This window comes from Hyalella azteca, unplaced genomic scaffold (genome assembly GCF_000764305.2).
Source record: "Hyalella azteca isolate HAZT.00-mixed unplaced genomic scaffold, Hazt_2.0.2 contig13515, whole genome shotgun sequence".
NCBI classification, from domain to species: Eukaryota; Metazoa; Arthropoda; class Malacostraca; order Amphipoda; family Hyalellidae; genus Hyalella; species Hyalella azteca.
The window spans coordinates 807,990-831,445 of record NW_025943433.1 but is presented as its reverse complement, the minus strand read 5'-3'; the positions used below and the strand labels follow the sequence as shown (position 1 = coordinate 831,445).

The 23,456-nt window shown below is 36.2% G+C and overlaps 1 protein-coding gene across 1 annotated transcript; it reads right to left on the bottom strand.

Moving 5' to 3' along the window:
* Nucleotides 1–5,318: 5,318 nt before the first annotated feature.
* Nucleotides 5,319–21,783, bottom strand: LOC108670555 (metabotropic glutamate receptor). Its single transcript, XM_018158021.2, has 11 exons — nt 20,710–21,783; nt 15,925–16,069; nt 15,332–15,517; nt 14,676–14,832; nt 13,890–13,993; nt 12,563–12,694; nt 9,884–10,248; nt 8,010–8,172; nt 7,039–7,326; nt 6,667–6,850; nt 5,319–5,427 (listed from the first exon to the last, which is right to left on the bottom strand). Exons 1-11 carry the CDS (start codon nt 21,558–21,560, stop codon nt 5,336–5,338), a joined length of 2,667 nt encoding a protein of 888 aa, XP_018013510.2. The 5' UTR covers nt 21,561–21,783; the 3' UTR covers nt 5,319–5,335.
* Between the last annotated feature and the right edge of the window lie 1,673 nt (nt 21,784–23,456).

The following is a 23,456-nucleotide window of genomic DNA, read 5'->3' as shown; positions in this document are numbered from 1 at the left end:
ACTGCACAGACAACTTACGATGTTCTAAATCTAAAAAATGCTCTAGCTAAACACATTAGTCGGTAAAAAATCTAAACAATAAATTTCTTGCATAAATAACGCGAACATCAAAATGTTTTTCTAATTTGAAAGCGATTGCTATTAATGTACACTTTTTAGAGACGAGTAACTTAATTTCAAGGGGGAATATTATTGAAATTATTATTTCAATGATTTTTGAATGTGAAGACTTAATGCCGATTAACACTTGGATTATCATCCTGTATCAAAGCCACACATAAACAGGCACAAATGGGGAACGATCAGCTTTTAAATGAATTGAATTATTCAACGTTACATGGCAAGTTTATTTGTCGGAGGGGAGTTCTGAATGTATTTCAGTGCTGTTGATTTAATGAAAATTTATTCACACTTTAAGTTAGTGACAGGTCCAAATCAATAATTTTTAGTGGTAACTTCTATTTAGGAGTAATAGAACAAATCAATCCAACATATTAAAAATAATTTCAATTTTTCTAAACTATACAAAAATTGTTTCCAAAACCTATAAGACGTTTGAAAAATGGTTAAAATCATCTCAGTGGGAGCTGTCCGCGTCTCCTATGACCTTTTACTGGAAACAATACAAGTCAGAGTTCAGGCTTCATGATTCAAGATGAAGAACCCATGCCCACATGTAATGAATTAGTGGAATACAATGTAACGAAATGTAGGGATACTGCATACAGATATAAGAAAGAAAATCACAAATTATTAGTTAAACAAATTCGTAATTTTGTCACGCATGGACATTCATAAGTGAAAATTTTATTATGAAGGAGTTCATCATGTGTCCTCCGTCACGATGATAAAGATTTAAATCATAATCATTATAACATTCAAGCATCATTATAGTCGACAAATTTCCATAAAGTAAATTGCATTTCGAAAATGCATCTAAATGAACATTTCAATAAGAATTCGCAGTTAAATTTGATGGATATGTGCACAACCGTGTACAGGTTACTATTACATACAGAATAAGACTGAAGCGAAAAAAGTTACACATAAGGATATCTCTGCCAAGAAATTATCCAATCACTAATACTACATGATATTAACTAATGCATGGATACTGAATTGGCTTAACGCCGAAGGTTTTTTTACATAGAATCTAACAAATTTAAGCAGAAATGAACTTCAGACATACACTAAGTCCTAACACTAGAATATACAGTATCTACCTTTTAATCTCAGGTGTAACCACACGTCAATACGATCATTGTAATAATAAATTCAGCGGTAAAATAAAAATAAGATATATACACGACCGTAAGGACCAATTACATAAATCGATATGTAAGAAAATGAAGCCATTTTTGATCAAAATAGGAAATTTCGAAATGATTATGGTGCAAGTTGCGGGCTCAGAGCAAATTGCATTTAAACCATTTTCAATCACACGGCAATTTACAATGGCCAGTCGTCGGCTCCTAATTTAAATAACAGATTAGAGTAAAATACATTATTTTCAATGCCGAAATGGGTCTGGAAAGACAGAAAACTTCGTGAAAGCAGCAATGAGTATTGTTTTGCAGGTGACACATTATATTTTCATAACTTCACTGTGTCACATAATATACATTAATAATTAACAACACGGATATTATTTTAAATACAATGTACAGAATTTACATCATCCATGCATGTTTAAAAAGCTGTTTATTTGAACTATTCTAATTCCCACACGAAAACGTAAATGTTCTCGGTTCATGGGTTCACACCTGCTTGAGACACGTTAATACAGCTTAGCCTCATCCATTGCGGATGCGCCTACAGCTGGACACCCCCTAGACTACTTGAAGCTAGCTTTAGATAAAACTTCTATTCATTGAGGTGGCACAAATAAGCAAAAAGATTTCATCAGTCATGGATTATATATATCATATTTTCTTATTGGCAAAGACTATTTGAAATTCTATATTGATATGTGTCATGTGCTGATACTGGGTGACCTTTTCAAGCTGTCTGAAGAAATTAAGTCTGAATTGCTTCGTGAATTCCTCGAACTGAGAAGTTCGCAATAATTAAATAAAGATTTGGAGAAATTGCAATCATTAACAACCGATCAATAATTGAATACGTAATCATTAGAATTAAAATTAAAGTCACATAATGTGGCCATAAGCATAAAGTGATAATCGCCAGTCTACCAAACCTAAATCTTGCAAACAAAGTGTTTTTGATAACCAAGTTTTAACCGCGAATAAAAAACAAGCATTAATGAACTTTGGACTCGTTATAAATGAATATCTATAAGTTTATTTTATGTTATTATATATACGTTTAAATGGGCGTGTTAAATTGATTTTTTATAATAATCGTTGTTATGACCTCTGAAATCAAAAAAGTAATAAAACCAACCAAATCGAAATATAACTAGTCAATATCTTACTATTTGCAGAAAATTTGAAGACCAAAATGTGCAAACTTGTTGATATTCTTCACATGATATTAACTTTGAATACTTAAATGTCTTAATTTGGCTCAAAATAGTCACCCAAGACCTCATCATGACTCACTTCTCGCACACAAGCTGCCGGTGCATTAGCTGCCGTTATTCCGAGCGATACGAACTGCACGGAAGCTCCCGTTGCAGTGATCATCATTGGTCTTTAGTTCATCCAATGCATGATTCATGTTATTGCCTGCGGGCTATTTTGATCAATTATTTGCTCGCCCTCCGTCGTTTGCTTCGGTGCTTTTTGACCGTCGGCTTATTTTGCCTGACGCGGAATATCGATATTCAGGCTTCCTGGCGGTAAATAATCGAACGAAAGAGGGAAGCGATCTTTATGAATGTGACGAGGAAATGAAAGATACCCTTGATTACGAAAATATTTTTCAAAATATCTTTTCAATCACGAGTAAACATGAATCGAGTTAAGAGCAAAATAGATTATTTTTCAAGTTTTTTCAATTGATTTCAGAACGAAATAATTTAATTAGACAAATATTTTTGCTAATACTTGGTATTGTATTTTATTTCATTAACTTTTTAATATTTAATTTCATAACTTTTTATTGGAATATTAACGAAACAAAATATTCTCTAGTCAAATTTCAGTAATATTTCTAAGTCAGTGAATTTGAAATTAAAATTTGTGATTACAACAATGATGCTAGCAAATAAAAATAAAAAAATCTATTAATGAATATCACGGGAAAAGTTTATTGAAATTTTCGAATATTAAAATGATTATTTAACTTGCAAACGCCTAGACCAGGTTTTGAAATATTAGAAAATAAATATGTCGTTATCTGTTAGCGCTGAATTTGGAAAATTTTACTATATTTTCATAATTCTAACGTACTGAAACCTTGTTTTTATATTCTGTCGGCTTTGAGGCAAATGTTGTCCGAAAATAAAAATGATATTTTCGGCTGTCTCAAAAGCTAACGAAGCAGATTTATAAATGCAATTCGCAAAAAAAGGAATGCCAGATCAATGTTTTTCTATGCTTGCTCCAATTAAATGATTTTGAATTATTGAGGAATAGAACTCTACTACGTGGATGATTTAAGCAAACATAAATCAGAATTAGTTACCCGAAAAACACCCTGAAAAATAGTAATTTTTAACATACTTCATATATAACATCGATATTAATTTTTATCCCAACGTTCGCATGATGTTCCCTGCCTCGGTGCAATCAGGGTGCGAGAATCGTATTTGCTTTGCTCGTTTTCGAAGGAAAAAGTAGCCTCGTAAAATAGCACGACTTTTCAGTGTATTGCGTACGCAGTTATGCACCCCTGAGGAGAGCAGACTCGTTCCGTGTGACGGAAAAAATTAGCAAATATTTATAATCAGCGTACGGAAAACTTTAACAGAAATTTGTACCAGAAGTGTATCTGGCTGAAATATATTGTTTCGAGTCTTCAGCAAAATAGAATGTCGAAGACATTTTCGTCAGTATTCTGAAGCCACTTAATTCATATTATTTTAAAGAGATGTACAGGTACTAGAATGATGAGACTTTCATCGCCAGGAGCGAGCATTTGATGTAATTTATAATCCTATTTCCCGGGTTCTTAACTTCAATATTACAGCCTAGAGGCTTCAGCTCTTTGCTCCCGTATTCTGCTTGGTTGAACGTCACTCCGCAATACAGAGTCTAAAGACTTCAAAGAGAATTATGCATAAACAGTCACCATTCAGTTCTGAAACCCAATAGAACACGAAAAAACTTCAAGTTATTTGAATCCTTAATTCTATATAGATGATGAACTTCAAATGGAAATACTTTAGGATATGTTTTGTTTATACCAGTACGTGTATAATAAGAAAAGCAAGATGCCAATATGACTAGATGTCACCTAATGTTTGCAAATACGGTCCTGGGCGAGTTTTGTACTTCTGGTCGGCGTCGGTTTCGTCGACAGAGCTACCGTCGCCGACAGAAGGATCAGGACTGAACCGCCTCACAAATTTCTCGCGGCATCGTGGCTTCAGAACGTCAACCGATGATTTATACACGTCTACTCCTTCCTTGAACTGCACTTGGTCGATGTCGGTCGGTTTGACGATGGAAACGCTGTCGATTTGTGTTTCTAGAAATTTTAGGCTTTCTTCACTACTAGAGCTTATATCATAAGTTGGGATTTCATCAGGTTCTTCATGACTGAATTTAACTTTCGCTTTGCAGGTACGCTGTGAAGAGCGGCTCCTGTGTAGAGGAGTTCCTACACTGGAGTCGGTAGACTCGACAAGCAAAGGGTCTTCGGAGGAGTACTTTGTAGTCCCAAGCAACTGATCTGTCTTCTTCCCACGGCAAATTTGATCTCTTTCTGAATAAGAAGACCAGCTCCCAGTATTCTCAGCACAATCTTGAATTCGGGCCACTTTTACCCCCTCAGCTCCATACTTTGTGACGCAGATCACCAAGTTTGGTTGACTTTCCTGAAATTGAGCAGTTGTGGAACAAGAACTTATCACGTCAATATCATCCAACACAGAATCTTTAAATCCATAACTTAAATTTTCTTTGGCACTGCAATCCTTCATTAAAATCATCGTTTGAGCTCCGTTATGATCAGGTGTAAGTGGCGAGCTGAATTGCCTCTGAGGTTCCAGGTCTAACTCATTTAATGCTGCCGACTGCAAGTGTGATTTATCAGCATATGCATCAGCATCGAAGTCGCTGTTCTCCTGCACTTCCGTCGCTTTTTGTCCTGAGTTTCGACGCAGCGCCGCTGGGCATTCTTGCCTGATTAAAGCTTGGGGCGAATGTTGCTCGGCGCAGTTTTCGCTTTGTTCTACGGCGCTTTTATTTTCCCTAAATGGCGACTTTTCTCATAAAAACGATTCGTTTTCTGCTGTTCCTTCCGAGCGAGTCTTCGAAGGTGTGCTCGGCACGGCCGCTTGAAAGCGTACGCTGTCAGAACCTGGAAATGACAAAGGAAATCTTAATTAAGATGATTATTTTTATTCGACTTACCAGTGGAGTGTTTCTATAACAAGTTCTATTATCACAGTTTCTGCCGTTTTCTTATTTTCGAATTGATTTATTTAGTTTTTATCAATTGATAGGCCAATTCACCTACAATTATAAAATGCTTGTAATAAATCGAGCTTTTAATTTAAATAAACTTTAATCAATGCATTTATGCCCAACTTATAACTAAATGAGTGTTATGCTGCAAAGATTTCATTTTATGTTTAAATTGGAGCAACAAATGGATCCAATTTTATCTTAAGGCAAGTAATCGGAATGAAAAAGTTTTGGATGTGTTTCAAACTAAATGGATTTTGGTTTATGAGCTTTTGCAGATTATAGCAAGAAAGAACAAAGCTTCTCAAGTTATATTATTAACATAATTTTATTTTTTTTCATGATTATTTAATATTCTAATTGCTTCTATTTTGGTTATTTAATATTTTTAGCCATGAAACTTGTGGATTACTTAGGTCAAGCTGAGGTCACATAACAAAAAAATATAACTCAGTACTCACTGCAGTGAGTGACAGAGAGCGCATTTTCTCGTCGACAAAAACTTGAGGTCACGGACAGACGGACGGATAGACGGACAGACAGACAGACGGACATGGCGAGCACAATAGTGCATTTTTCCCATAAAGGAGAAAATGCGCTAAAAATGAAATCAAATGTCGTGTATTGCGAAAAAGAGAAAGACTCGTTGAAAGTTTATTTCCACATAAGGATGAAGTTAGAAGTTTAAATGGATTCAGTATGGATTCAAAAACTCATCCTAGAGTTAATCATCGAATGTATACGGAACGCACAAAAATATTATAGAAGTAATCAAAACACAAACCAAACTTGGGTAATTGAGTTATCTTCATGAATTCTCCGGCAAGAGTGATTGAGCATTTGAAGCAATACTTCCTCAGCGGACGTAATGTTGTAAATACGACATCAAAGTTTGTTATTTATCAAGGAGGTTTGATATGCGTTATCACGCGAACAAGTATGATATCAATAAATTTTTGCATGACTTCATTTGAGATCAGTAGGAGGTTACAGTACAGATTACCCTATCGGAAAAGGTTATTGTGCAAGGTTTGCATTGTGGTTAAAATATCGGAAAATTGTTTAAAAATTAATGAATCGATTGCATAACGTTGAAAAGATTAAATTATCAATATCAATACTAGTATTTTACCTTGGTCAAATGACGCACCAGTAGAATGAGTTTGTGACTTCTTGTAGATTGCGCTGTTCATGGTTAGTTTGCGAACGTTTTTCTCAGGTTGGTATATGATTATGTAAATTTTTGGCGAGTAAAGGCAGATGAGAGCCACGGTCGCCGACAGCGAGATCGAGATGCACAAAGTCGTGATCTGCACCTGAAATTATAGAAAATTTTCGTAGTGCAACGAATGTGTAGTGCGTATTTTGTATTTATAATTACACGAAATAATGTACTGCAACATGACCAACCCATTTCTGTTACACCATGTCAAAAATATCATAAATTCTAAAGTTAAATGACATTAACTTAGTATTCTTTGGTTTATATTAGAAACTTGCTTACCTCAAAGGTGTTGCCTGTTCCAAAGTAAATTGGCACGAAAGCGAGCCATATGATGCATGTTGTATACATCGTGAACCCGATGAATTTGCTCTCATTGAAATTTTCTGGAATTTTTCTAGTTTTGATCGCATAAATAGTGCAAGTGGTGATAAGCACCATGTTGTAGACCAGGGAAACCATGAATGAGGAATCTTTTATACGGCATTTTAAAATTACTTCTCTGCGGCTTGGGTACTCGAATCTTGCTCCAGGCTCTTCCAAAATTAACCAAACTATGGTGGCCGCAACCTGCGAGGAAACGCGGCAACGTAAGATAATATTTTAATATTTAAAACTAAAGCGAACTGAATAAGCAAGTTGAGTATTTTAAGTGAGAAAGTGATTGTTCTGGAAAAGTTTCCAACAAAAACTAATGTTATATAAATAACATAACAAATATTAATAATATAAGTGCAGTGTCTGCTGAGTGGCAGTTAAGTGCAGTGTCTGCTGAGTGGCAGTTAAGTGCAGTGTCTGCTGAGTGGCAGTTAAGTGCTGTGTCTGCTGAGTGGCAATTAAGTGCTGTGTCTGCTGAGTGGCAGTTAAGTGCTGTGTCTGCTGAGTGGCAGTTAAGTGGCATTGACGGCAAATGGTTACATCCAGCACTCACTGGTCCAAAATTAATATAATTGAAATAAATTTAGTGAATAAGTCTCAAATTACTCAAGTTTTCCATTAAAATCATCAATTGCATTATTTGATGCCATTATTTTGAACAAAACAAAAAGAACAAAATTAGGAATATTTGAGTTTCTGACTCATTGAAAACGAAAGTAATAATTAATAAATTAGTAAATAATAATAATAAATTTAATAATACTTGTCTAACTCTTACTTGTATGAGACAATTTTTAATAATTATTCTGTCAACTTGTCAAACAAGCCAAGCGCAAATATAACTTAATGTCTTAAGTTTTAACTAGAAAGTTGACCTGAATGGACACGAGGAAGCATGTGATGATCACTTGACTCTTGGGGCTGATGAAGCCAGGACGCCGCGCTGATCGTGAAGCCGAGTCAAATATTCTCGATATTCGATTTGTCTTCGTCAACAATGCCGAGTAAATGAGGGAGAATCCGAACCCGACGCCGAATCTTTGAGAAAAATTCACAATATATGATAAAAGAATTGGAAAACTGGACATTTAAGTAATGGAGTTACATGAGAACGACTAAAAACTAATAAGAAATTATTCAGAAACAATGGGGATTTAGGAGGATCTATGTCTTCAACAGGATTTACGTCTGAAATGTGCCAGTGTACGGGAGCTAACAAAGGAGATGCGGTGTAAGTATCTCAAAGATTCCAAGAATGAAAAAAGATCATTTGAAATGAAGAAGAAGTTAACACACACGTACAAGAGGTCGCTTGCACGGCGCGATGGTAGCACACATGAAAGAGAACATCAGAAAGGAAGTGTAAAAAAATCCCATGCACGGTAAAATTAAATCTTCAACTGAGAACTGCAGTAAAATGCTGTGTAGTCTGTAGAGCGGCACGCAGGGGTGATTGTTTAGAGAATTCGGTCACTCAGGTTATTTCTGATGAACAAAGGAGCAAGACATATGGCCTCCTGCTGAGGGTGAGCTTTGTGGTTAAGTAACGCATAGAAATCCACGAAAAAGTACTTCAAAATTTAAGATAAAATCTTGAAAAATATAAGCTAATCGGTTATTCGATTCCTAGTCCACTGAAAAATACTTTATTGCATCATTTTGGAAATTGACATTAAAAAGAGTTAACAACGATATTATTCTTCATGTCCGTAAAGGAAGCATTTACAAACACAAAAAGGTAAACTGTGTATGGAATTTTTTCTTATGCTGGTATCGACAATAATGAATTATAACGTCGCTAAACTACTCCAATAACTTTTCTCTACTCGAATGAAACCTGATTTGAAGTAGATGGTTTTCGATACTGGAAAGTATTACAATCTAGCAGCATCTCACCAAAGTTAAGGGAAAGCGAAATTTTTTCTGTACGGCAAGACAGAATTTGTTTGGCTGCTTCTTACTTGAGGAAGGTTAAAAATAGTGCGATGTTTACAACCGGAGGCTGCTAGCCACCAAACATGATTGATACCTAAAAGGAGTGAACATAGTTGAACTATTCGTCAAAATTAGTGGTTCTTACTAATTAGTGTCAAACTATTCGTCAAAATTGGTGGTTGTTACTAATTGTTACAAATGATATAGTAAAGGTTGTGATAGTTTTCAGTCTTAAATATTGATTCTTATTTATGGCTTGCCCTTAAATGCAGATTTTTATAAGCTAAATAAAATTTTATATCGCGAAGGCATTAATTATATAATTTGTTTATAAAAACCTTCATGCATCAGGACCAAGTCCATCTAGATGAGTTATATTCGCTCAGCGTGAAAGTAGTGAATAAGCGATTATAGCGGTTGAAACTAATTATAGCGTCTCACGGTGCAATTCATTGAAAAATACCAAGATAAATATTGACACGTCAGTGGCTTGACTGGCAGCTTGAAGTTTATTATACTTAATGTAATGACTATTCATTAAAGATCACATTATGACTAAGATCTGGCTTCGTATTTTAGCGTCAGTTCCCATTACTAAATTTTCGTGATAGTTTAAAATATTATTTCCGAAAACTTTGGTATTTTGGAAAAAGTTTTGATTGGGAAATGAGTTTGAATTATTGCAGGCGAGCAGCAACGAGAAAAATAAGAAGTAGTGAAATAATGAAGTTTTCTTGTTATTTATTCAATATTACTTTTTTATAATTACTAATGATAAATATTTTTTTCACAAAACTTCATCACGATCGTTCACCTCTGACACGCGCAGATTATCACTCCTGGAGTTGCGATGAGAAGGAAGGTGTTGAGATAACATATGAGGATACCACACAGGAGCATGTAGGATAATTCCCGTCCCGATGCCTTCACCACTGGAGTGTCATGGTACTTTAAAAAAATGCCAATCACTGTCAGAGTGAAGAAAGAGCCAACGCACGATATGGCCATGGGCACGAGAGCGAAGAGCGTGTCCCACTTCATGTAGCGGTGGGGGAGCTTGTAACAAGAGCTCATGTTGTCGTGGGGCCACCAGCCTGGGCCGCAGTCCTTACATGCTGATTGGTTCACCATCATCTCGTAGGGCTTGCAAGCCGTACAAATCCAACAGCAGGTATCGCCCTTATTAAGGACAGAGATAATATTGTAATAATAAGTGGGTAATGGTAAATGGGAGTGAATAGTGAACATGCTGACCTTATCACCTCAACAGCTAACTAACGCTTGAAAGATATGAAGAGATATGAGGGGGGGGGGGTTTGGAAAGGGGGGCAATTTACCCTATACGCTTGAATTAGTAAGACTTGCAACTGAAGTAGCTTTGATTCATAAGCAGCCTGGATAATGTAAGGCAATTGATCAGAAGGAAACTAAATTTGTCCAGAATAAGAACTGCAGCCGCAGATGTCGATATGTCATGTTCAGTACGAGATACTGAAAATTATCTACGTAGAAGTAGGCACGTCCTAGGAGAATAGATTTGTGTCACAATAATTATTTACGGGTTGCGACTGGTGAGACAGCACCGTGTCCCCACTGTTTTGGTAAGGATCTATTTATTTATCCTTGGATATTTATTACTACTTTCATCTTGGAATATTCTTGTTGAAATATTGAAGAGCTATTCACGATTATATCACCATTATATTAAAGTGTAAGTAAGTTTGTTCATTTATATGTTAATTTGTTTACATAAACCATTTGCAGTATTTTCACTAACTGACAAAAATCGAGAAGTACACATCCTGCGACGAGTTATTTCATCAATGACGGAATAGAATATGGAAGACGACAAATACGTAAATAACTGCTATTGTAGAGGTCGTCTTTAAGAACAACAGTTGTTCCTAGGCTTTTATACATCTTGTGAAGAAAACTGACTGCTTGTACATTCAGTTGCATTTTTTAGGAGTCTTTGATCCCTTATAATTGTCTATGTACTAGGGGCTTCAAAAAGTTCGTAGAAAATTACATAACTGAAAATTCAGTGAAAAGAATAAGATGCCAATGCAGCACAACGATCATGTGCCAACGTTTTATAACTTGTTGTCAATTAAACTCTTAAATTAATGTTACAAACGCGAGATTCTGCTTTAAAAGCAACAACCGTTCATGTAACAGGCATCTGCCGAAACAGAGGCCAGGTCAAACATCAAATTGATGGTGTAGCTTGGGTGGAAAAAATAACTGCAAAAACATGGTTCATATCGCATGACGCTTACACAGATGGACTTTTTACAGTAGCTGGTATCAGCGTTCACAGAAATGTACTGACATAGATAAAGCATATGTATAAAAATAAACTTATGACTTTGGCACTTTTTCAAACTGTTGTTTTCCCACGAACTTTTTGAAGCCCTCTCGTATATAGTTTCTTTAAAGATTTCTGGATGAACAAGAAAAAACATTGTATGAAAAAGTTTCGGAACTTCCTTTCCTACTTTTGGGGAAATTTAGTCAAAAACTTCGTCAACTTGGAGGTCAGAGTTTTAGAACGATGGAAGAATCTATCAAAGGAGCAACTGGAGCTGTAGAGATTGAAATTGACGAAGGAAGAAAAAGATTCGGGATTGCAGCATAACTACTAACCACAAAACCGAATAAATAAAGTGAAACTTGAGCTCAAACTTTGGAAGCTTTAAATGAGTCAAAGCTCAAACCAGTCGAGCAACAGGTGTGTTCGGCGGATAAAAAATTCCCACAGGACTGATTCTCACGAGACTGAGTTTAAAGAAACTCCTCTTTATTATGTCTACAAGCCAGTCACAATTACAGAAACTTTTAATGTAATCTTTCTGGGATGTGGCAAAGCTCAAAAACTTTTTTCATTGCCCAATGGAAATCACTTTTATCGACAATAAAACGTGCGCAATGTGCATTCATTTTTTTGTCAATTAAATCTTTTGATAAATAGTCATTACTATAAAGTACTCGAGAAAATTTAAACATTCTTTATTCATACAGCTTTGCACAAGTTTTCGATTTTATTTTAATTTAAAAATTGAATTTTTTTGGGGGAAAATTCGGAGGTACTTACGCTTTGAGACTAAAAACTGACAAAACATTACTGTAAAAATGTCAAAGAAAAGAACAAAATTTTAAAGTTTAGATCCTAAACAATCGCGAAAATATTCAACTTGAGCTTAAAATTGGCTTGAGGACTTCATTATAGATGCACCATAACTGCAAATAAGATCTTGATCTCCCCAACAAGAAGGTGACTCACCTGCTGCATGATCATGATCTCCCCAACAAGAAGGTGTCTCGCCTGCTGCATGATCTTGATCTCCCCAACAAGAAGGTGCCTCACCTGCTGCATGATCATGATCTCCCCAACAAGAAGGTGTCTCACCTGCTGCATGATCTTGATCTCCCCAACAAGAAGGTGTCTCACCTGCTGCATGATCTTGATCTCCCCAACAAGAAGGTGCCTCACCTGCTGCATGATCTTGATCTCCCCAACTTTGCATGGGTGGGAGCAAACGGAGCTCGGTGCTTCAGAGGAATTCTCAGAGAATACAACTTTCATGGGGTCCAAGTCCAGGTGACTGTCCCAGAGGCCGACAACCTGGCAGGACGTGCAAGAGAGTTTTTTTTCATATTATTGGGTATTATTTTCTAATATTTTGGGATTTCGGAGAGTCTATTAGAATTTGTCTACCTTGTCGTTACGGATTTTTTTTGCCTGGACTTTAGGCCTTTTCTTGGTTGTTTTGACACAAGCTTCCCATAATTATATTTCAATTTTTTAAAATACAGATTGAGGGACATGAGCTGTACACAAAGCAATGCCATGGCGTTTATCACGAAGAACAGAAAGAGCAAAATTTCGAGGGCCTGATGTTTAAATGGTGACGGCTTTCCACGTTTTTCTTTCGCCAAAATATCTTCAAGGACTGTACGTCGGATCAGCTTTGAAGCGAAAGAATGGGAAGCCTTTCTATTGAGTATATAAATAAAATAGAAGCAAAATCCGTAGAGAAAATATTTTCTTCATTTGGACGAGGGATTACCACACTTATTGGCTGAGCTGCTCGGGAGATTAGAAGAAGTTCTGTTTTGAAAAGCACCTTCGTCTCACTCTGATTGCCTGGTCTCAAGGACCACAAATTATTTGTAAAAATAATATTTTGAGAAACGCAAGCTCAAGATAGCGGATTCAACGTTCCAATGACCATAACATCCATCAAATATAACTTTATAATTTGTGATCGTTGAGTGTAGTTAAATAAAACAACGGACGAATGGAAATTTTTAAATAATGCACGGTTCAGAGATTAAAAAATTGACAAGTGCGCTATTGAAACTACAAAATTTTAGTACGGTAATAGTATGAAATTTTTTGCGCAAAAATTACTGTTTGCAGAAAAATCTACTAAGAGTAACATAACTTCGTGGTTTCAAAAGCGCAATATAATACAAGTCGGCTCAATGCGTGCCGACTTGTATTAAAAAATCAGATGCCTATTTATATATTAGAATATGCTGGCAAAATTTGTTCCTTTAAGCAGGTTTCATTGAAGACCAGAGAATTCGTTTTATTGACAATTTTCTTATTAGTTTTTTTTTTCAATAGATCGAACAAGATTTTTTGTTTGCACGGGTAAATCGAAATTCAGATTACCGAAGGACATTTTTATTTCTTGTTCGATCTATTGAAAAAAATAATAAGCAAATTGTCAATAAAACGAATTCTCTGGTCTTCAATGAAACCTTTTTCGTAACTAGTTATTCCCCGCGAAACTTTGTCTATAGAAACTCACTGTATAGTTGTATGTTCTGTGTGATATTTTCCTGAAGTTGTAGATGGTGTAACGCGAGGGGCCATCGCCTCGCTCGTCAAACTTGACCTGCGATCCCACGATGTCTGGCAAAACAAAAGAAGTTAAGAAGTTAAAATTGAGAAGTTTTGAGTGGTTTAGTATTTAGAGAATTATTACGAAACAGTAAAGGCGTCTATAAAATTACTAATAGTTACAATCGAGAACTTCTTATTGAAAAATTTCAATAGTGCCCTCAATTTTAACGCATAGATGATGCTAATGCGAGTTTTGAAGGTAAATGTCATTTGACCTTATGATACACTCGACGAGTTTAATTATAAGCAAAAATTTGTTGTATTAATTTACTTCATATGGAAATGCATAGTTGTGGACATCGTTAGAAAAGAAAGGAACACATTTTCTTCCTAATTTATGTACACTTGCATTAGTCTGAATCAGCCAAAAAATCTCAGGTAAAATTAAGTTATGAAAAACTCGCTAACTGATAATGATGATTATTCGAAACGATCACAATTATTCGAAACGATCACAAATTTGAGCACGAAATCTTTTGGTTCAGTGAAATACCAAGTAGTTAATTTTCAAAAAGAGGACATTTGTTTTTATACAGGTATCACTATTAAAATTTCTTCCATATTACTACTGACTGGATCGAAAAAAAAGCATTTCAATGACCCCCTAGTCAAGAAGTTAGATGAGATGTAATACACGCTCATAATCTTCTAGCATTATGAGCAAATAAATTATAGGAGGAAGACCACTTACTAGTGAAGTTGACCTTCAGAAGATACTCGCGGTAGAAATCTCCTCCATCGTATCGCCTCATCTGTTCGCACATTCCTGTCTGCCCACGACAGACGCTGTCATGCAGCGCCTGGAGCGCGTGAGCAAAGGCAAACACTCCGTCCACCACGAACTGCACCTGCTCACAAGGCACGACTTTAAAGCCTATGCAAACACTCCGTCCACCACGAACTGCACCTGCACACAAGGCACGACTTTAAAGCCTATGCAAACACTCCGTCTAACACGAAATGGGCCTGAGTGCAGTTATTGATTTAAAGCCAATGTAAACAATTATTTTATAACACAGTGCACCGACGCGTGATTTATTTCATGCAAGCTTCGGCAGCACTCCGCAAATTGCGAATTCTAGCGGCGAGAAATTTACAGAATAAAAGTCATGCCACGATCTCAGCCATCCATGCCTTCAATTATAGTGATGTTTGCGCTAATACTGGACATTAATTTATTAGTTCGATGTTTTAATTGAAACAATAATTTGTAAGACGCGAATTACCCAAGCAACTCATACAGTGAATTTATTCGATGAATTGTAATGTAACAAGATGCCACCTACATATTAATTAATGAAATTATTGATAGAATATGATATTTGATGTTAGTACAGATGCTCATGCCTTGGAGTCCTGCTGGAAGCCTTCCTGAACAGAGAGCCGGAAGTCGGGGTCACAAGCTAGGTCTTCGGTGGGACGCGTGTTGAGGTGACAGCCGAAGAAAGTCTCCCAGTACTCAACGAACCAAGGGTTGCGCACGTTACCCTCCGGAGTCAGAGACTTCATGTGCTGATTGAAGCCCTCCACCGGCTGCGTCCATTATATGTGGAATGAAAAATATATCCTCTAAGCCAAGCAACTTTGGCATGAGTTCCGCTGTTCTAACGTAAGGTTATTTTCAATGCCACGGGCCGTATTAATCCGGTTTTGCAGTTATATGTATTAGTTTCAATGTTAGTTTTAGAGACTTCGTGTGTTTTTTTAAAGTTACATTGATTATATCGTGGAGTGTTTATTTTTCTTCTATACTAGCGGACATATAAATGGTAGTGTAGTTTCTACCAGATAATTAATGGTGGACGGGTGGACCCTCCACACTTCTGTGTGCTCACATGTGAAATAATGGGCGGAAACATACAATTGCAAAGAATCAATCATAAAAAAGAAATATTATATGAACCAGTAGGCGTTGAATAAGATTAATTTTGTGAAGGCACCTTGCTGGTGAGCTCTATGGTGATGGCTCCTTCTGCGACGTCTTCAAGGCCCTCCACCAGATGGCGCTGCTTCCCCCAGCCGTCGGACCCAACCCAATGGAAGTGCCGCGCCGCCCCGAGACGCCCCGCGGCCTCGAGCACCTTCCTGTCCACGGCACACAGAGACGATCATAGTTGTGAGGGCCGTTTTTGACAGAAAGGAGAATTTTGAAAATAAAAAAATTCGAAAGATAAACGAAAAAAAAGAAATGAAAGTTAGAATTCATGAGTAATCTGAAAAATATAACAGAACAAACGAAATTGTAAGAAAATGGTAAATGATGTAAGGGGAGATAGCGAATGAGTAATGCAATAAAGGGGAATGTAACACAAAAAACAAATATAGCAAAATTAGATAAAGATTAAAGTAAATCGGAAATAACTGAAAAACAAGCAAGAGAATTCAAGTGCACATCAATATGAATTACAATCCATTGTTTCAACAGGACTCTTTTATTATAACAAAAAATTACATTAGAATTGAAATGACATTTCTTCTTTTTGAATTTCTAGCTTGTTGCGGGTGGCTTTGTGCTGCAATATATGTGTATCTTTATGTGCAATATATATTCTGAAAACGCATCAGAAGTGAGTGAGAAAAATGTTTTTGATCCCCAGACTCGAACTAAACTTGAATGTCTAAACAGCAGAATTACGGCGAACGACACCAGCAAAGAAATTCGTGTTTGAGCTTTACAAGAACTTCTACGGCACGGCTCCATGCGACCGCTACAACAATCAGCGTACGAACGTGTGTACGAGAGTCTTTAGTATTGTTGTTGATGCTACCCACTATAGTAAATTCTATCTTTACGACTAATTTATTTTAAAAGTTCGGTGATATGAGACTCACAGAATTACATCGAGTTTTAATTGGTGCAGTGTAATCAATGTAATTAGTGTTGCCTCTAATCATAGAGACACATAAACCATCATTTTTAAAGAAGAAAATGATAGTTTAATAACTGCTGTCGGAAACATATTCGGACAACATATTTGACAAGGAATATTTAAAAAAATATTTTATCTGGAGAGGGTTTTCCAAATATATTCAAGTGTGGTCACATCCGTTTTTCTGAAAATTATAAGCTATTGTAAACCAAATAGAAATGTGCATAAAAAATGGCGAATTTACACGTAAAATGCATTTACCACTCCAATGTGAGATCTTATTATCAATTGTGACATTAATATTCCCCAAAGAAAGATATAAAATACGGCTATGACATCTACGGTATAAACGGAGACCGTGAGATCCCGTCCTGGTAACGCGTTTCCAAGTTCGTTTTCTACTCCGTCCACTGACACTGAGCGAGCACAAAAAAACATGGGTTCTTGAAAAATTGTTGGTCAAAAAATACTTTGAATTGATCAAAACAAACATTGATATATTTTTCCATCTATCTGCGGGTTTTTCAGACCTTTACATGACTTCGAATTGCAAGCGACTCAAATCGTTTTAACAAAAGTGCACTCCATCAAAGCTAGGATTGTCTGAGACTGATACATGTTCTCGATAGAACTAAATTTCAGTAAATGTTTATGCTCGACATTTTCTACGTTTGGATTTGCACAACCCAAGCAAAATCATTAGTCGGTTAAAAGAAATTCATCGAACATCTCCCTCGTTGAGAAATGAAATAATTTCGGATGTTGAGCTACGAAGCAATCTTAACTGAGAAATGCCTCAATTCCCCCATTGTCAGAAATGTTCACGAGTTCGTTATATCACCAGTGACTGCTTGACAGAGATGCAACCTTGCGAAAGTCTCTAGCTAAAATTGAGTATACTATCTCTTCTCTCACAGTTTATGTGAGTTCTTGAAATTTTCCACTATGTGTAGTAACAAAATAAATATTCTATTGTGCTAATTACACATTAGTGCTTATATCTTTTTAAGGGCTTAGAAAATATAATTTTGATCAAACTTAATATTCAGCAAGGGGGAAATTTGAATGGACAGATAGCGAATGACAAATTGTAGCGGAGCGACAAACATTGACAATAGGTATATATGGATTAAATTTAAATAGAACGGATTGATATACTTTTTTCTGCTTTGGAAATTTAAGTGCGAATGAGAAAAGCTTTCTAAAAATGAAAATAAAGTCATCCTTGTAAAGAAGGGCAAAATGTTTTTTTTTCAGAACCACCTAAAAATTTGACATATGTTTTGAAAAAAATATGTCTCTGGAAAAGGATCAAGCCGGCTTTTCATTTTCGAACAGTATTTACAGACACTTTAATGTTTCGAAAGAATAGAGCCTTAATTAAAACTTATGATTCTCAATTTCCAGGACAGCCATCAGGAAATCGTATTTTGAACAGCTTTGAATACAATTTTCATAAATTAATTATCACGAGTTTGGCTTAGCAAAAATTTCCATTCCTTTGTCAACAAAAATAACACCGCACCAGACAGAATAGTAAATTAATTGATTCAAGACTCTGAAGCATCAGCCGGAGATATGAGTCAAACAAAGAAACTAAAATTCATGATAAAGCGTAGAAATCAATTTGACGTTCAATCATCAGTAGAAGTGTGTTTCATGAACTAATGAGATACATTTTCCATTATTACTTTTATTTTCCCTCCAAAAAGAAAATGGTTTATAATATTGGTCGAGTTCAGAATTTCGTATACGAGTTCTTTTCTCTGGCAGTAACTTTATCATAAAATAAGATCATATTTTTTGCGCTAACATTATTCAAAAATATTCTGGGACATATGTCACGGATGAGAATAGTAGACAATTTTTATGTGTTACATTCGATAAAAATTTGACTATAAAGCCTCATTATATAACGGTGATATAAAAAATTAGATTAGGCCTCATCTGCCCTCTCGATGTAGACGGAGTTTTACTCGAAATTCTTTCCGGGATATCCTTGCCAAATTATTGAAGAGGATCGGGGCTTTCTTAAGAGGATTTTCGAAGATAATCTCAGGACAGATCTTTATGCGCTCGCAAGCACCGGTGGTCTTGTTAGGGAACATGAATTGTAACTGTGACGAGCAGTGGCAGGATCCTTCACCACCCACAGATTTATTAAGTCTTGCGAGAAGAATTTATTGTTCCCTGTGGTCATGGTAGATAAAAAGCGAAAGTAAATGTGCAGTTAAGATCGATTTCTACAATGTGTTAGACAAGTTCGATTTCTACAATGTGTTCACGCTAAATGCTTCAAGAAAGCTTTCTTGGAGTATTAAGCGCACTGTGGTACTATAATTCCCTAATAAATGGAACCTACCAAAGAAAAATTAGGGTTCAAAAATTTATACAAAGAGGAATAATTCAATGGAGTCAATGTCGTTCATTTAATTCAATGTCTCACTGTTCGACTGCAAAAATCAAGATAAATGCGAATGCTCAGAAGCTGTTTAGATCTCCGGAAGTGCTTTCAGGACTTTAAATTTTTCGAGACAGGCTAACTGACGCTCTTCTTCTCACGCTGCCTTCTTTCATGAGCTCTTAATTAGAAAGGCTAAGAAGACGAGGAAATATTTCCGCTAAAAATGAAGTCAATGTTCAGCATGCCGAGAAATGCTCGCGCTTTTCGTGCACTTGAGCCGCCTGAGATTAGGAGGCGTCTTCTCGAGGCGTCATCAATTTGCAGCGCCTCGACCCCCTCAAGCTGAGACTCTCCATCCTTTGGACAAACTTTCTAATAACGGGACAAAAAAGACTGTGTGACTCTCATCAAGTTGCGAATGACCTTCATAAAGAAAATGGTGTTAAGCCACTGCAATGCCTCGCTGCTGGAGTTTTTTTTTTTTCACGGGGAGAGAAATTCTGAATTTAATAATATTTTGATAATGAGTTGTTAGAATAATATTAATTTGAGTTGCCAATAAATGGTTTTTGAGTCAGTAATAAGGTTAAAAAATTGTTATCCATTGCATGATTACTGAAATGATTTTGTAACTATTGAATAATGTTATTTTTATCGTATGACTTATTTACAGAACTAAGAAATATTTATTGAAATTTTGGAAAACGTAAAAGTTATAATTAGCTTAAATTAAAAAAATGAATTATTTAATAAAAAATAGGGAACTAGTTGTAATCTGTATAAAATCGAGTAAATTTGTAAAATAAAACAGATTAATCTTGTAGATGGGCATTTTAAACATGGGTTTTCGTTGAAACGCGATAAAAATATCCTGCACTGAAAATCACAACATAGCGTCATATAATGTATGACTAATCACATGAAATGAAAAATCATACCATTAGCTCGTGAAAAATAATCACGAATAAGAATAAATATTTTATTTTATACAGTATAATTCTAGCGCTTTATAGTCAACAATTTCTCATTAAAGGGTTTTGGGGGCTGTTTAACGGGATGATGAGACATTGAATGGAAGGGTATAACGGAATATTGCAACGAGGGGCTAGAACATAAAAGCATTGTGCGAGCCTATAAGGTGGTTGGCTGATGCATATTACGAGAAGTTACGACTTTTTTGATGTGCATCATGTTACGGTCATTAAAAATATTCGAAACTTCTGAAGAATGACAGAAAATTGCAACCAAATTTTAAATGAAATTGGCTCGAGATCCAAAGAGTTACATAATGTTTACTTATATTTCCCCTATATAATAACGTTTAATTATATTTATGAACATTATGATAGTATCATAATGTTTAATTATATTTCCAATGTATTAAATCATGCATGCAAGTAATTGAATAAAGAATAAGGTTATTGATTGTGTAAGATAATCTTAGCACTTACTTGGTATCATCCATTCTGGTAAAAAGAACCATGGCGGTTGCGGTGGTCTTCTTCATATGGCTTCTGAGGGCGCTGTCCAAGAAATTGTGGTTAGCATTGTGAGGGATCTTCGTAGCCAGCGCGATGCAGATGTTCCTAATCTGCGAGAGTTTGTGGAATTCATCAAATCCGGACTCTCCGTAAGACCCTTCAGAGTAAATTGCTGAAACGTAAGACCAGTTGAAAACTTGGAGGATGTCTACCAAAGCCCGTACTTGGAAGGTATCAGGAGGCACCGTTCTGGCGAAAAATTCGAACCTGTCTTTGTCAGAGAGGGCCTTCGCTGTCGAGGCAGGGCTAATCTGCGGGATCCTGAAGAGGCGGAAGAGATTGGCCACCTGTTGGCTGACGGAGCTGTAACTGCCTCCAATGACTCCTTTGACGGGCTTAGCGTGGTACTTTACCCTTGGAGGCTTCTTGTCAGAGCATTCCAATCCGGAAACGTCCATAGCGTCTAAGGACCCTCGAATGAATTCCAAAGATTGGTTCAAGGCGTACGTGTCTTTGGAGCAGGTGTCTAGAATATTAACTCCAAGAGAGACGTATGGCAACAACGTGGTATCTTTGTTTATGAGATCCACCGCGTATAACATTGCCTCGAGTCTTTGTATTCCTCGGTTGTAAATTGTAGATGAACACGAAGTTGTCTCGCCTTTTTCATGCACCGGGAATAGTCCACCGAGTATGACGTCTCCGTCTATTTTTACCCCTGATCCGAGGGCGCCTTGGAAAATATGAGCTGCAAACAATGCTCCAAAAATTGTAGACGAGGTACAAAACTTCAGCATGGCGTCAAAATTTTGCTTCATCATCACTCTTAAGAGCTTAAAGCCTCATAGAAGTGTGAGTTTTAACTCTTGAGTCATGATTTGGCTAAGGAAGTCGCGTCGCCCTAATCTCGCAGTCAACCAATGTAATTTCGTCGGAAGACTCTATGTCAGTTTTCATGGTGCGTGACAGCGGCTGACATTTAGAGTATAATGAAATTTTTATCGAATTCAAACAAACACGTTGCAGTATTTATATACTATTTCCATTTCGATGAAATTAGTTCGGACATCTGCATGACTTCACCAAATAAATAAATAAATAAATAAAGTTTGATTGATGAAATATTTTTCTTGCTGAATTGATTATTCTTCAGCAGAATTTTTTTGGCAGATGAATTCTGTAACTTACGAGCTCACTCATCTCCGTTCCATAGAGATGCATTTTGGTTGGAAAAACTTTGAACAGAATTGGCGACACGTGACAGTTTTGTGAAGTTCCGTTACTTTATTGCTCTATTCCATCGGCGACCCCAGCCGAGGATTTGCCCTAGGAGAGTTTCTCTCTCATTCGTTTCCCTTTAGTCTTCATATAAATTTACAAGAAATGATATCAGCTTTCACAAGAATCTTATTACGGTTAAAAAGGTATTTTCAATAAAATCTGTCTACCAGTGAAATGAAAGTTCAACTCAGTGTAGTAATAGCTCTTAGTCTTCTAAAAATGTTCATAAAATTTTTTTGCTTTGAATCATGATTCCACATTATAGAGGAGTAAGGGATGCACGTTGCGCAGAACACTTTTTTTTCTGGAAAAAAGTAAAACTTAAATATCACGAAGCAATTTGATTGAAGTAAAAAGGTATTACATTCCTAAAAGTCCTGCCCAGTCAGTTAACTTTACCTGTATGAGCACTGCAACTATTAAAATTGTAACCTAATGTTATGTTCATTTCTAATCTATAAATATTTTTGATGGAATTATTGCAATATATTTTCAACACCCAAAATGAAATTTGTAATGGACGCGTCGGAGCGTGCTGGCCTTGTCGATTACACGTAAGAGTATTTCATGAATTGCGTTCAACGTTCTAGTAGACGTTCAACATAATTTCTTACACCGTCCGAATTATTTCATGCTTTAATTCACGCTCATCGGAACCGAGCGAACGTGTAGCCTCGTACTTAGCTTACTTGACAATTATTTGTCTTGGCAGCAACTCAAAGAGGCTTGCCACTTGTACATGCTTACTTAAAGGAAGTTGGAAGTAAAGTTTACAGCTTCAGACGCATCGGCTTTAATCAAGAGCAGAAATAACGGCTTTGTTTACACAACTCAAAGACCAGACGGTCGATTAAGGTACGTTTTCGAAGGGTGGAGTTAAAACAATAGGTTAGAAATCTATAAATCTTTCATTGAAGATAGGATGATACAACTGAACATTCGAAATTATAAATAATAAGTAAAAAGCTATGTTCCTTTTTATAAAATACTATCAATAAGGCAATAAGCCCACATAGTGATTTTTTTTTTAAATTTAGATCCAAATTTCATAGAGACGAGGTTTTCCACCCGGCGCTCTTCTCAGATAATATCGTGGCGCTCTGATAAGTAAGTACTTCGTTGGCTCAAGCATCTATAAGAAAGGGCAATTTTTTACAATAATACATTGATCCCGGCTCAGTTCTCAGTTCCTTGGAAAGTTGGTCATCTTCAATTGTCAGCAATTTGCAAGGAAGTTATGGAAAATCCAGAACGAATTCGAGGCAAGAAAAATTAGAAAAGGATAAGATTTCGCAAAAAATGCCAATTCCATCAAATGTTTTAGACAAAATTTTATCTCTCGTATGAAGCCTCTCATCAGCTTGCAATTAATAATGTTGCACGCCTGATATAATCAGAAGCTGATGAGCTCAAACGCGATTGAAAAATAACAATTT